The 15,622-nt window shown below is 31.3% G+C and overlaps 1 protein-coding gene across 1 annotated transcript in view; it reads left to right on the top strand.

The window, feature by feature from the left end:
• The window catches only part of LOC145333029 (uncharacterized), a 243,153-nt gene that overhangs the window by 183,694 nt on the left and 43,837 nt on the right, over positions 1-15,622 (top strand). The window contains exon 16 of the mRNA XM_080178178.1: positions 6,388-6,680. Coding sequence (XP_080034304.1) covers positions 6,388-6,680 — 293 coding nt within the window. The remainder of the gene's footprint in view (positions 1-6,387; positions 6,681-15,622) is intronic.

Raw genomic sequence — 15,622 nt, forward strand, 5'->3', positions numbered from 1 at the left:
GTCCTTGTTAAAGGCAAACCTTTTCTTTAAATAAGTCTTTTTTATCAAACAAGTATAGATCTTTGGTTCCCTCTTTAAATTTTGCTAAAAGTGAAGCGATTGAGTTATTCTTTCGGGATGGTTTTAGGCTATTTCTAAATTAAAGTCTTAGAATGAATTTCAGCTGGGGTTAATTTAGTTCATAATTTACATATTTTTTTCATAAATTTATGCGATTTGCTTTTTATAGATATTGTCATCCTTGTTATTTCCAAAAATACATTTGTCCCGATTTAAGCCAAAAAACACAAATACAAACAGAAACACACATATACAGGCAAAGCCAATTTTTTATGTCAATATTTGGCTTATCAAAGGAGGAATCTTTTTGAAAATATTTTTCGGATTTAAAGATTTCTCCTTGCTAGGCTTTATATCTGCTATTTCTGCCTTTGCAGGCGTACTATCCCTTCCGCTAAAAGAAATATAGTAAACAAAATAACAAAATAATATCATCTATAAAAGTAAAGCTTAATAGACAAACGAACATTATCAAATTAGAGCCATTTTAAGGTTGAATAAAATTTATTAAACTATTTGTATATTTTGTCTTATATATAGATGGTTTAATAAGAAAATGTAGTCAAAAAAAGCTAAAAAAAAATTCATGATGTTTAAACTGGAAATACGTACTTTCATGTAATGATTATAGAGTTGCTACGCTTTCTCAATTGTACCTAATTATATCAGGAATCATCATGCAAGGTTTAAATTCAATAGGATGATTCTAACATGTATAAAAGCTTTCAAAAACAAATTTATTTTGAATTGATTGTACACTGTATTTGAAAATACAAATTCTGTATACCAATAGGAAGCTACTCCCTAATTCAATTTTATTGTCGTTTTAAGGTATTTTGTCGACAATCTAGCATTTTCTAGATAGTCACAACTAACATTTTATTTATTAAGAAACTTATGTATATTTATGACTAATAATAAGTACCAGGGATCTAAAGGGATTAGACCACAAAAATTGATGTACATCCCCAATGATTATAGACAAAAAACCTTCTGTAGATTACAATTAGTGGCAGAAACGTTTGGACACTCAACTTTATGAACCAACTAATCAAAAATCAAAAAAATTCACCAATGTTGTTAGGCCAACAAATAATGAAATGTAATTATATAACTTTTGGGACTAGCGTAATAAAGAGCCCAATGTCCCCCCCCCCCTCCCTCCCAGAATTAAAATTTCATGACTAACTTTTTATTCTTCCCCCTAAAAATGATAAATTTATCACCTAAAAACAAATATTTGAATGATATAATAATTACTTACCCATAGAAATAATTATACCTTTATATTAACTTTAGGCTTTTAAAATTCAAAAGAGTAACTTTTATTCTTTTTTTACTTTTATTAACTAAAGTAGTTAAATGAGTTTATACATGTTCAGATATATCTCGTAAATGGCTAAGACGATATCTCGAAGAATACCTAAAAAAGAAGTAGTAGGGATTGGTTTTAAGCAAATTTCACAGTCACAAAAAAAAGTAGGACCTATAGACAAAATTATAGCACTTAAAGAGTGGGTTGCTTGTATTAGCCTTTAAAAATAGTACCGCCAGACCCAGTGACGTCCAAGCTTTTTTTCAGGAGGGGGGTGGGGTAAAATGATGGATTTCAATGTTTACAGAGAGGTAATCCAATGTACTTTTTAAATTTTGAGGGGGGGTAAAATGAGGAGTTTTAAAGTTTGACGGGGGGTGGTAAACAACATCCTCCCCCCCCCCCCCCTTGACGTCTCTGACCGGACCTAATACTGTTAATTATAAAATGCTAAACGAAGCTAATCGCAATATCTATTCATCTGCTTTTAAAATGTATGGAGTTATCTTACATAGGAATGGGCAGTTATTAGAGTTAGGTGCTGGCTTGGATTTTGTGTTTTGGTGACCATTTGTACTGTCAACAAATCCAGGGATCTAAAGTGTTAAGACAATGGCGATAAATTGAATTACATCCCCGTGCATGATTACCCCTTGTGTACATTAAAATTAGTGGTTGAAACGTTTGAACACTCAACTTAATGAAACAACCAATCAAAAATTAACCTAAGTTTCCCAATGTTGTTATGCCAACGAATAAGAAAACGTCATTATAAAACTTTAGGGACTAGTGTAATAAACATTATATTGTTCCCTTTCTCTCGGCATCAAATAATAATACCCTGTAAATCTTTTGTGTTGTTATTATATCAACATAAGAATGTAGTCATAACGTCATTAGAATAATGTTATGTTGATAATAAATCAGCCACAAACACTTATATATCAGGCTCTTCAGTAAACTTAAACAGTTATTATAGAGTAACTTCAATACTAAAAAGTATGTTGTACCAGTACACAATAATCTAAACATGCACCTAACCGCATAATCTTATACTAGTTATTAAACACACAGCCGCTTAAAACTAACAAGAAGGATTATTTCCATATAATAATATAGCGTAACTTTAAAAGTCCTTTGTACTTTATTAAACAACTAGCGGCTTCGCCCCTAGCCTCTAGGGGCTTTTTTTCCTAAAGGTTCAGGGGATAATTTTAAAAATTTTGTTTATATTTTTTTAGATATTTTCTGTATTTTATAACTTTTTTTTAACTTTTTATAACTCTTTAAACTTTTTATAACTCATTATAACTTTTTTTTATACCTTTTTATATTTATTTATATAGATTTATATTTTTTAAAACCTTCGAATTTTTTAACTTTTTGTATGTTTTTAAAAATGTCTTTGCCATTATTAAAACCACCACAGGACCAATAGGTATACACCCTGAAGAGAAGAATCTAATCGGTTCAGTGGTTACCAAAATCTTAAGCTTCAGACGGATGGACGGACGGACGAACAGACATCATTCTTATAGATAAGTTACCTTATTGCTTTTTATATTAAATCACATAAATTACAAAGTAAAAATGTCCAAACTTTACTACCAATAATTCTAATCTAAGGGATAGTTTTATTTATCATAATTGGGGGGTACTTATTATTATAGTTTTCATTCTTATATCCCCAAAGATCTCAAACTCCTTTTATGATAACTATAGGAGAAAGGTGGCAAAAATAGTCTAAAAACATACCAAGACTTTTGATTAAATATAAGATCGTCTAAAACATACATGTAACAATGCGAATTTTTAATCAGTTCGAAGGTGTGCAAGATCTTAAAGAACAGACAAAAGAAGTAAAATTAAGGAAAATACAACTTATAGAGATGCTATGGATTTTACAACGAGACACAACTAACTTATAATTACATTCTAACAGTAACAAGGTCAATAATGTTCATCAGTAGTGCGGTAACATTTGTTTGATTTAGCAAGAAGGGAGGGGATATTTACTGTAAAATGGTACCCAAAGTTTTATTTGGATTTGACACTTTAGTGATTTTTATTAAATCATGATTGGTTGGTACAAACAAGCATTGTTTTAACTTTTCAACCAATGATATTAATCTACAGAAGGGGTAATTTTGATTAGTATAAGAAAGAGTTTACATTAATTTATCGTCCATTGTCTTATTCCTAGAGATCCTAGTTGATTTAGTAAGACGTACGAGCATACCCTTAATTATAGAGTAGCTACGCTAAAAACAGTATGTAAAAATGTTAAAAAGTATGTTAAAATCCATAAGTAGCGAAGCATAAAGAAATCATGAATGGACAAACGGACAAAGTGAGTTATAGAGCAGTTGTTCAGTAGGGATGAAAGAGAAAGAGAGACGGATAAGAAGCAGCCAAAATAAAAATTTCTCCATACGGACTGAAGGACAGACAAAGTAAATTATGGAGTAGCTTCGCTACATAAAAAAATGAGTAATTATTAGTACGTCAGTACCTTGTCAATCCTTGTAACCCTGTTAAGCTCGGAACCACTTTGTTGACTTCAGTTGGGTTATGTCGACAATATTCAAAGCAGACATTCAGCTGTTTTTGTCTAATATTTACTACCATTATTTGACTTTCAAGAGATAAGACTATGGACGATAAAAATTGTTAACAACCCCAATAATGATAATATTTCTTTCTCGCATCGTATTATAAAAAGCTTTCCGCGGATATAGAATGTACAATTATAAGATTAAAACAAGTCTTTTTAGCCCCGAGGTGCCGGTGTCGTATAGAACCGGATTCTAATGAATTGTTAACAGCCCCAATAATGATAAATAAAATTACATTTTTTGTAGATTAAAATTATTGATAGAAAAGTTTGGACACTTCAATTTTGGAACCAACCAATCAAAATTTAATACCCAAAGTCTTTGAGCCAATGAGTAAGATAACGTGGTTATAAAACGTCTTATGTTTATATAATACCAACAACAAAACAAAAGATATTTCGATAGTAAGTCAGCTGTGATCATTTTTTTACAAATTGTAAATAATTCTTATCTAATATATGCAATACCTATCTTTCTAATTAGTACTGCAAGCAAAAACAAAGAAATTATTATTTAGTGTATTTATAATGTAACTAGCGGCTACGCCTCTAGAGGCTTCTAGGTGCCCTTGAGGCGGAGTGGGGGATAAGTCAACACCCTCCCCCCTCAAATACTCAATTTTAGTTTTTAAAATAAAAGAAAAAAAGGGGGGGTTGCTTTATTTATGAACTTTCCCAGGTCCTATGAGAAGCTACATTGCAAAGGAGAACCACATCGGTTCAAGCGTGATCCTTCGTGACAGACGGACATCGTGTTACTTTTATATAAGGAAGAAAAGTAACTATTAATACACTTTATTTGAAATTAAAAATATTTTTTTTTATCAAATAAAAATTTTATTAAATATCTTATGGTATGTTTAATCAAATTCTTGAGGCTTAAAAAGATGAAAGGTTTTTTCCAGAGTTAAAGAATGGTTATAGATAGCTTCTCGTGGGTAGTAAAATAAATAAATTATAAGTTTAATTCCAGTTTTGTTATTTTTTATTCGTGAATAATCGACTGTAATGCAACGCGATACATGATTTTTTTAGTTAGGCTCAGTCTTCAGAACCGGTTCTAATCCAGCAATTATTGATCGGTTTTAGAGTTATATAAGGAATACCTCTAGGCGCATTCTGTTTTAAACTTATTATTATTATTATTGGTTTATTTCTTCTAAGCTTCTAAAATTAGTTTTATTTGATGAAATAGCAAAAATTAACTAAAATAAATATTTTTTTAACCCCCCCCCTTAAACCCTGAAAATTTTTGGTTTTGGAATTACATGGGTGTGCCCAATTCTCCCCCCTCCCACTTTCCATTACTTTTCTCTTTTCCTCATACCTCCCTTTTTATATTGAAGACTGCCTTTTAGAGGTTCTTCAATAAAGCAAAAATTATATCCACGAAAAGCGCAGCAAAATTAACATGAAAATAACAGTAAAGTATTGTACAGTAAGTGTAGAGAAAACTAAAAATATTACATGAAGAACACTAAAGATACAAAGTCATTTTCAATTAATTTTTCAAAATTTAAAATCCAAAAGTTTTATTTTTAAAAAAATATTATTTTATTTTAATCTAATAGACATATGGACATATGGATAGCATATAATTACAGATTAGCTGCAACTCTTAAAACTGTAAAAAGTAATGTTTAAAGCTACACTTTTAAATTTCTGCTATTTTTAATTTTAATTATTTTTTTGTGTCAACCCACCTCTCTTAAATTTGCTTATGTCGTGTGTCAACAAAGCCACTATTTGTATTGATAAAACTACAAGGACAAATTTGTTCAAATTATTGAAAAACATAAAATAAGTTAAAATTAATAGTTATAATTCCTATATTAAAGTAACAGCCAAGAATCTCGCTTACAGCAGAACCTATATGGTTCTTCTTCTCAAGAGAAATCGCCACTTGAAAAAAAAACACCCACCTCGTCCAAAATGACTATTTCTTTTATAACTAAAATTAAAAGTGAAGGGTTAACTTTCTTCAAGTGCTCCTAACCTATCGGCATCTAGGGGCGTAGTTGCTCGTATGAAATAAAGTGTTTACAGCTCCCATTGATCAGCTTCGTTTTCAAGTGTAGGAATTCTAAGCTGTATAAAACACGAGTTGTGTGTGAGAAAAAAGGCAGTTCCCTATTATTTGAGTTGTATTCTGTCTCTAAAAATAGGAGCCATGATATTTCTCTTTTAATTCTCATGTATCAAGTTAGGAGGTGGCACACGCCAAAAATATATAATAAAAACTTTTGAAATTTAAGTAAAATTTTGTCCAATAACCTTACATCCGATTTGAGGGATAAGACAATGGACGATAACTTTATGTACGTCCTCAAAATAAAATGAAAAATTGCCCTTTCTGTAGATTATTAATTTATTATTTTAATCTTTTTAAATTTTTCAGGAGGCGAAACTTGCACAGTCGAACGCGACGCTTCCCTAGCTAGCCCGCAACCAACCGCAGAAGATGCGGCAGCTGACCCTACTGCCACCGCCGCCGCTGCTGCTAGCGCCGAGCCCTCTGCAGAACCTGATCATACCTCAACTTGTGAGAATGGCTCGGGCCACCCACCCCCCGAAGAAAACAGTGACAAGGGTGAAAAGGAAAAATCCGCAAATGCTAACACTGAAAATAAACTTGTTGTTGATGAAACGAATATCAATGGTGATTCTGAATCCTCCCCTATATACGTCAAGGTAAGGACAATTGTTTTATTTTTAGCGTAGCTAGCTATTCTATAACTTGGATTTGATATTACTTAAGTTTATAACATTCAGAGATTTTAAGGCATAAGATAATGGACAATAAACTATTTTTTTACATCGCCAATGATGATAAACAAAATTACCCCTTAAGTAGATTACAATTATTGGTTGAAAAGTTTGGACACTGCTAGTATGAACCAATCCAATCAAGATTTTAAAAAGATACCCAAAGTTTTGAGGCCACTGAATTAGAAAGCTTATATGTAAAACTTTGGGTACCATTTAGCTCTATATTTAAACTAACCTAAACTTTAAAAAAAAATAATAAGTTTTTCTCGGTTGAGGTTTAAACTATTAATTTGAGAGAAATTGTCGAAATTTCCAAATATAATTGATTACAGATTTCTGATTATTTGATTAATATATTCAAATTTTAACATTCATAAAATATAATATTTTCTGTGTATTTTTAAATAAACAACAAGGATCAGTAAGTTGATAAGTCGTACGTGTAACGTAATCTTTGTCTGTTTATCTGTACCAAAGGATCTTGTTGACCGCTGAACCGATATGGTTTTCCTTTACATTGAATCTTCTCATCGGTCCTGGGAAGGTTTATGTTTAGTTTGGGGGAGGGTTCCAACACACTCCCAAGAGAAATGATCTCTCATTTTTGGCTTAACACTTTGGATACTTTTATTTAATCCTTTTTGGGTCAAACAAATTTATCGTACATTGTATTATCCCTTTGATTTAATTTGCTTAATTAGTCGGATTGACTGACGGTCCAAACTGTATGGAGGCTACGTTTTAAAAAAATCCCCTTAAGGTGTAAAAACTAACTTTGCTTGCCCTAATAAGTTTTTTCATTCATGAAAATTTGAAAATTTATGAGTGATAGATCTATTTATGAATATGCCCTTAAAACATTTTTTTAAGAAAGAAAACTTTCTTTTTAAAGAAGATTCGACCGTTTAGATATTTTTAATACAATTAAATACACGAATAGATGAAAGTGTTCTGGGACTTTTTCAAAAATTGTGTAGTTATAATATCATTAGATGTGCGGGGAGAAAGTCACTCAAAATATATCAGCCACGTGACGCTATAAAAATGAGATGACAGGTGAAGTGGGAAAGAAAACCCCTAAAAAAGAGATGGATTTATCCATCATTTTTATGACGTCACGTGGCTGATTTTTGAGTGACTTTATCCCTCTACTCATTAGATAATAAATTTGTCGATATTATGTCAGCCTTAATCACTTTCATTTCTATATGTCATTAAATAAAGGTGATAATGACTGAAATATTATCGACATTTAATATTTAATGTTATATTAATCATGTCGACTTATTGGCTTTAAAGAAATTTAAATGGCCCTTCTAAAACACTGTAGTTCAATCATGTACCTAACTTTTTAAAGCTCTCTATTTCTTATTCGCATGGTTCGATAGTTTTGAGGGTCATTTTATACATTTTTCCACTTCCGTTTAATCAAAAAATAGTTTATTATGAAAAAAATCTTAGTAATTTCATTTAGAATAGAAAAATATTTTCTATAATCATGAAAGTTTAATTTAATAAGGGCATATATGTATTATGTAAATACTCTAATAACTTTTTTTCTATTTTTAAAATAAAATGTTTGATGATTAAGATCTTGGAAAATACTTGTCCGAATTGGTTGTTCTTTCTAGAACGCTTTATAAATGTCTTGGGTGGTTTTAGGCCTTTTTCCTGCCAAAGACACTAGTGTTGTAAGAAGGTATTAAATATTCATTTTAACGAATTTTAAAGATTTTAAAAGAATTTGTGCTGTTTTTATCAAATAAAGACTTAGAATAACATTCATGATATCGAAATTGGTTACAGCATTCTGTTATTGTTATCAACAAAAATAATTTTTTAATAAGCAACATAAACTGAAATGTTTGAGTCTCTCTTTAAGAAGCAGTTTTATAGTACTAGTAGTGCTTTTGTGTGTTGTACATATACTGTAAAAAAAGTTATAAAATGGCATAAATTAACATTTTCTGAAAGGTTTTTGTGATATTACCAGTGGTTTTACCTTTAGCACCTATGAGGAAGACGACATAAAAAGACTTCAATCCTAAACACTTCCAAAATGGACGAACCCCAATCTGTCCTACTTTGAGAAAGACGATTTCAGTGACGTCATATACGTTTTGGGAAAGAAAAAGGGAAGGGGGGAAGAAAATCTCTTTAAAAGAGATGGGAGAAAAGAGAAGAAATTTTCTTCCCCCCTTCCCTAAACGTTTATGACGTCACTGGAATCGTCTTTCTCAAAGTGGGACAGATTGGGGTTCGTCCCAAAATGCCTCGAAGGCTGAGAAAGCTTCACTAAAATGGAGAACTCATTTGGTTTAGTTGTAAGCGACTAAACTAAACTTTCTTTTAGGACAATTGACGGACATTCTTTGTTTATAGAGTAGCTGCACTGCTAAAGAACCCTTATTTGGGATTCTAAGGGATAAGACAATGGACAATAAATAGATGAAAAATTCCAAATGATGCAAAAGCAAATTAACTCTTCTGTATATAAAACTAGCGGCTTCGCCCCTAGCCTCTAGGGGCTTTGCTCCAAGAGGTGACAAAAAAATTAAGGCGAAATTCGTTAAAGGACCAAGGAAATCTTAAGCAAAAAAAAAAAAAAAAAAAAAAATGGGGGGGGATTTTTTGTTTTTGGGGGGTTGGGGGTGTCCCACCCCCCAAGAAAATAGCTTAAAACCACCACAGGACCAATAGGTATATACCCTGAAGAGTAGAATCTGATCGGTTCAGTGGTTACCGAGATCTTAAGGGACAGACAGACAGACGGACAGACGGACAGACAGACATCGTTCTACTTTGTATTATAGATTATTAGTTTAATAGATATTACACTTCTAGTTTGGAACCAACCAATCAAAATGCAATAAACGAAATAAGTTTTTGAGCCAAGTGTGGTTAGAAAACTTTGGGTACTAGTGTAATTTACAGTTCAATGTCTCCTCCCTCCCCTACCATAATAAACTTTTCGGATCATGGAAAGAATACAAAGTCATTCCTAATTAGGACAGAAGTCACTGGAAATTGATCTAAGGACGGCTACTTATGTCCTTCATCTAACAAAATCTAACTTAAGGGAGGTGACTTATGTCCTTTATCTGACAAATTCTTACATTAGGAAGGCTGCTTATGTCCTTCATCTTGGAAAACATAGCAAATTCTTGTAAAACATAGCAAATTCTTGGAAAACTTAGTTTTTCTGTCCTTCACATAGCTAATTCTTGCAAAACATAGCAAATTCTTACAAAACATAGCAAATTCTTGCAAAACATAGCAAATTCTTGCAAATGACTTTGTTTTCTTTCCATGATCCAACTTTTCATATTTTTTAATGATTTTTTATAGTGTATTCAAAATTTCTCCATTGAGGCTAAATTAAGATATAAATCTTCCTAAAGATATGTTCTCATCATTTAACCGAGTTCTTTAGGCTACAGGGGGGATATTGCAACCCAAGATAAACATTATTTGGCTCCAAATTTTCTACTCTTAATCCTTGATTCAAATCGACTTAATAGCATTTACCAAAGATGCTGTGAGTATTGGTGCAAAAAATATGACGTAACAAAAAAAAATAGCCAATGAGAGGCCGTTATTGACCAATGGTAAAATTTATAGTGGCCTCTCATTGGCTAATTTTTTTTGTTACGTCATATTTTTTGCACCAATACTCACAGCATCTTTACCAAAAGTTGTATAGACTGACTCATCAAGCTAAAATTTGAAAACTCCTACAAATAAGTACTTCTGTCTGTCGGTCTGTGTTTCAGTCTGTAAGTCCTAATGGAACAGTCTTTTGATTGGCGCAGCTGTGATTAATCCTATATTTCATTTAGTGTGCCATCAATCCCGCAAAATCAACTATATAGGCATCTAAAGGGATAAACAATGGATGATAAATTTAAATACATCTCCTATAATTATAATCAAAAGTACCCCATTTGTACATTAAGTCTATAAGTTAAAAAGATTGGACCAATTAATCAATAATAAATAACAGAACTTGCTAATGAAATTTTGGGGAACAGTATAATCTACAATATCACATTCATGCCTGTAAAAACCCACTGTATTGTGTCTTCAAACACACACACTTTGTGGATATAAAAAATATGCGGTAATAAAAGCACACCACTTCATTTCTTTCTTTTCAAAACTATTGGCTTAACTATAGGTATTTATTCAGAATAGTTTATCAATTATTTTCATTTGTTAAATATTTTTATTATTTGATTTGTTAGTAGCAAAGCTATTCTAGTTTAGGTATGTACGTCTCTACATTTGACTGAAGGTTTCGATGATTGAAAAAAAAATCATTAAAATCATGTTTGATAATATTCTCAAATTTTAATTTGCGGATTTAAAAGAAATGTAAATTATAAAAAATATCTTGGAACAATGATTACAATATTTTTAGTTAATTTCCTTTTCTTTCCTTTGTATTTTTACCACTTTAAAGTTATTCAGCTACTCTATAATTAGTGTTTTCTGTATGTCTGACTGGCTGTAGCATTCTTTATTCAACAGACCATGGTACATGCATGCAACAGAAATACTTTACAAATCATTATTAGTTTACTAATTGTTAGGGAAAAGGACATTGGACTGTAAATTACAATGGCACCACAAGTTTTATAATTTTTTTGGATAATAAAAAACCTTAGGGTTCTTCCGAACCTTGTAATTAGGTAATTTTCTTTATCATTATTGGGGATGTAAATATATCAAATTTTCATCCATTGTCTTATCCCTTAAGATCCTTTTTTAATTTTGTATTATACAGTTTTCAGTTAATGTATCATCACTGTTTATACTGTTTATATAAATATTTTATCTTGTTATTGCTGCGCAACCTGAGGACCAAGTTTTACTCGTTTTTATCTTGCATTGCATTATTACTCATTACTAATCAACAAAGATGCATTCGGTCGTTATCAAAACATAACAAGGATGACAACATCCATTAGTAGAGAAGAATGTAATTATTAAATAATATACTCAACTATATACAGACTATCAAAGTTAGTTACATAGATTAGATGCTTAAGCAGCTTTTAAATTCTCATATCTTGCATGCAATTGCCATCGCCAGTTTAACGGATTGACTGACGGACAAAATCATTTATTGTGAAAATGTTCAATTGTCATAGGAATCATCACATGAAATGTCAGACATCTATCTTTAATAGTATACGAGTAAGTCACATTTTTCCTTTTCAATCTCAAATACAAATGACAATTGATCTATAGACAGTGTAAATTATAGATTAGATGTTTGATTGTCATAGGAATCTTAACACAAAATATCAGACATCTATCTATAATCAATATTGCTTTAAATTGTTTCTGCAGACAAACAGACAGACATATGAAAATATATAGTAGCTTCGCTAATAATAGATGCATTCGGTCGTTATGAAGACATAAAAATTCAAAAAATTTATTCAAAGATAAATATAAATTATATTTTTAAGTATCATAGACTTTTTTGAGTAGATATATATGTCTTAATTTGACGTACTACTAGTAGCGCAGCTACTCTACAATTATTTTCAATAATTTGGTAAAAATTATTAATATAAAGTACTTGAACACGGAGGGAGAATACATTGGACCCGTAATTATACTGGTACCAAAAGTTCTGTTCTGTTCTCTGTTCTGACAAGGTTCCTTTATTAAACTTTGGTTGGTTAATTTAAATTAGCAGTTTCTAAACTTTTCTACCAATAATCGTATCTACTTTTGTCTATTATTTTAAAAGAAGAACATCAGTTTATCATCCATTGTCTTATCCCTTACGATTCCTATATTTTTCCTTCATACTACTAATATAAAATGTTTAATTTAGTTTTGTAAATTTAAGTGTAATATTATAATGATAATTAAAAGTAGCTTAAAAGTTAATTAAAAGAGGGCACTACCAGGGATCTACAGGGATAAGATAATAGCCGATAAATTGATGTATATCCCCAATTATAGTACACAAAATTACTCATAATGTAGTTTAAAATAATTGGTTGGAACCTTTGGACACAAAACTTAATTAACCAACTAATCCAAATTCGATAGAAGTCCCAAAAGTTATTAAGCTATATTAAGAAATCGTTATTATGAAACTTTGAGGACTAGTGTAGTTGTATCGGAAAGGGAGCATTCCTTGTTTCATTCATCGTGCTCTTTGTGAAAATTTTCTATGCCTTTCAAACCTTACTCCGAATCAGAAAAGACGACATTTCCTCTAATTTTACCTCCGATAGTGCGGCATTCGTGTGCGAGAGTTTGTTGTTGTCTCCGTGAGCGCGTTTTCTCCTTTGTTTGTCGGAGAATGCAAAAAACGGATGTAGTGGGTCGATCGTCTATTAGCAGTTTGACTGAACGTAAAAGATCTCAAGTTGAATTGCGGTGATACAGAAATAAAAAGCCCAATGTTCCCTCCCTCCCCGAGGAATTCCTCAGGGAGGGGTGGGACATGAGACTGTAAATTACACTGGTACCCATAGTTTTACATCTACGTTATTGTTGGCCAAAAAAAATTTTTGGTGTCCAAACTTTTCAACCAATATTTTTAATCTACTTTGTAATTACCATTGGGGATGTCTTTTAATTTATCGACCATTGTCTTATCCTTTAATATCCCTGGCATTACTGTGGGTCGTGGTCAAGAATATCCCTGTTAGACTTGGAAGTTTTTTTTGACATAAATCTATAATGGTTTATATCGACGTTATGGATTTAAATTAAAGTGTTCATTACTGATATATTGTCCACACATACTATGTTTATATATCTGTTGATATAATAACAGCACAAAAGTTAACAGGGAAGGTGTAACTAACAAACTCAATTTAAGGTTTTAGTCCATTTCTTCAGAAAATTAATTCTAAACTGTTCAACATAATTGTTAAAAGATTAGTCAACTTAATTTAAACTCATATAGAGCAAGAAAATTAAAAAAAGTTAAAACTATCAAAAAAATGTATTTTCAAATTACTAATTATGGATATTTAGATGTGACCTCTATTGACCCATAGTGCACTTTTCCTTGTTAAACGTGGAAGTTTTATGTTAACATGCATTATCAAATTTTTATGTCGACAATAAACTTCCCTTTTTCCAACATTAAAAATTCAGGGATCTAAAGGGATAAGACAATAGCCAATAAATTGATGAATATCCCCAATGATAAGAGTCAAATTTACCCCATCTGTAGGTTACAATTAGTGTTGAAACGTTTAGACATTCAACTAAATGAACCAACCAATCAAAATTCAATAAAAGTCCCAAAAATTGTTAGGCCAACTAATAATAAAATGTTAGTATAAAACTTTGGGGACTAGTGTAATAATCAGCCCAATGTCCCCTCCCTCCTTACCTGGAATAATATTGAATTAATGACTTATGTTGATATAATAACAGCTCAAAAGTTTGACAGCATACGTACAGGAGTTCAGTGAAAGTTTAAATAAATTGCGTAGGAGTGTGGGTGTGTTTTAGTGTGTGTGTGTGTGTGTGTTAAAATGGCCAAAAATATTCACAAAAAGAAGAATTTAACTAAATTTCCTATTCTCTCCCCCCCCCCCCCACTCTCTTTTACTTTCTAATTTTTGAATAAACAATAGTTACTTATGGACATTTAGGTTTGGCTTTTGAGTCATTGTTAGTACACGTAGCAACTCTATATAACTATGGTGTGTCCATCCACAATGTATGTACGTCCTTTTGTATACTGTATCTTTCTTTAATATTAAGGAGGGAGGGGACGCTGGACTATAAATGATACTGTTCCCCAAAGTCTTATAATCACGTTCTCTCATTCGTTGATTGTGTTGTACAAACGAGCAGTGTACCAAACATTTCCATCAATGATTTTAATCTATAGTTAACAAGGATGACAACATCCATAAAAGCGAAGCTCTGAAACGGTAAGACAGTCGAACATTAAGTCTAGTATAGTGTTTTGAGAAAATAATACGTAAATTTATTGAAAAACTTTTTAAATATAGAATACTGTTTAAGGTCATACTGATATTTTTAGGACTTTTAAAAAAGTAGAAAAATCAACATGTTTTAAAATGGACGTACGGAGATTCTGGTAATGATTATAGAGTTGCTATGCTTTGTAAATCGTACCTAATTACTACAGGAATCATAATGCAAAATTTGAAATCGATAGGACAATTCTAACCTGTTTTAATTAACGAAAAGAGCTAACTCTCTGTGACGGACTGACTGACCCTAATTATAGAAAAGCTTCGCTTTTAAAAACAGAATAGTTTTTTCTGTTTCTTTAAATTATAATAAAATCAAATGCAATTTTAGCAACATAATTAAAAGTATAATTGTTTTTTGATAAATTGTAACATTTAATTAGTTTTTAAAGCATTCATTGTAATTTAAATAAAAGAGATTAGGAATTTTTTTGTGATGAAAATTTTTACACCCCCTTCAACAAAATTTTTTACCTCGCACCCCCTTCTCTTGGCTGTTTTAAGTTGGCGTAGACCCTTGTCAATGGAGGAGGGGGGGGGGTATCAACCTTACTTAATTTTGCCAGTGGGGTGTATGTATACACCCCCTTTCTGAACGCATCTATATAGAACTATTTAGGTACATTATTTTTCAACAAAAGCATACAAAAAAATAATATTATTACTCATATTCAAATAATTTTATGCATAGTTTGGTACTTTCATAACCTGGGTTGGCCGTTGCAAAGGCCAGTAATATTTGGATATAAACATTTCTTGATTTATTTTTTATCAATTCCCTATCCCTCTATCTGTTCTCGAGGTATGAAAGAGCATTTTTATGGCTAAAGTTAAGCAAAAACAATGACGTAACTAAAGATAGAACAAGCATTA

Source organism: Acartia tonsa, chromosome 12 (genome assembly GCF_053477335.1).
Source record: "Acartia tonsa isolate MP-2025a chromosome 12, ASM5347733v1, whole genome shotgun sequence".
Classification (NCBI taxonomy): Eukaryota; Metazoa; Arthropoda; class Copepoda; order Calanoida; family Acartiidae; genus Acartia; species Acartia tonsa.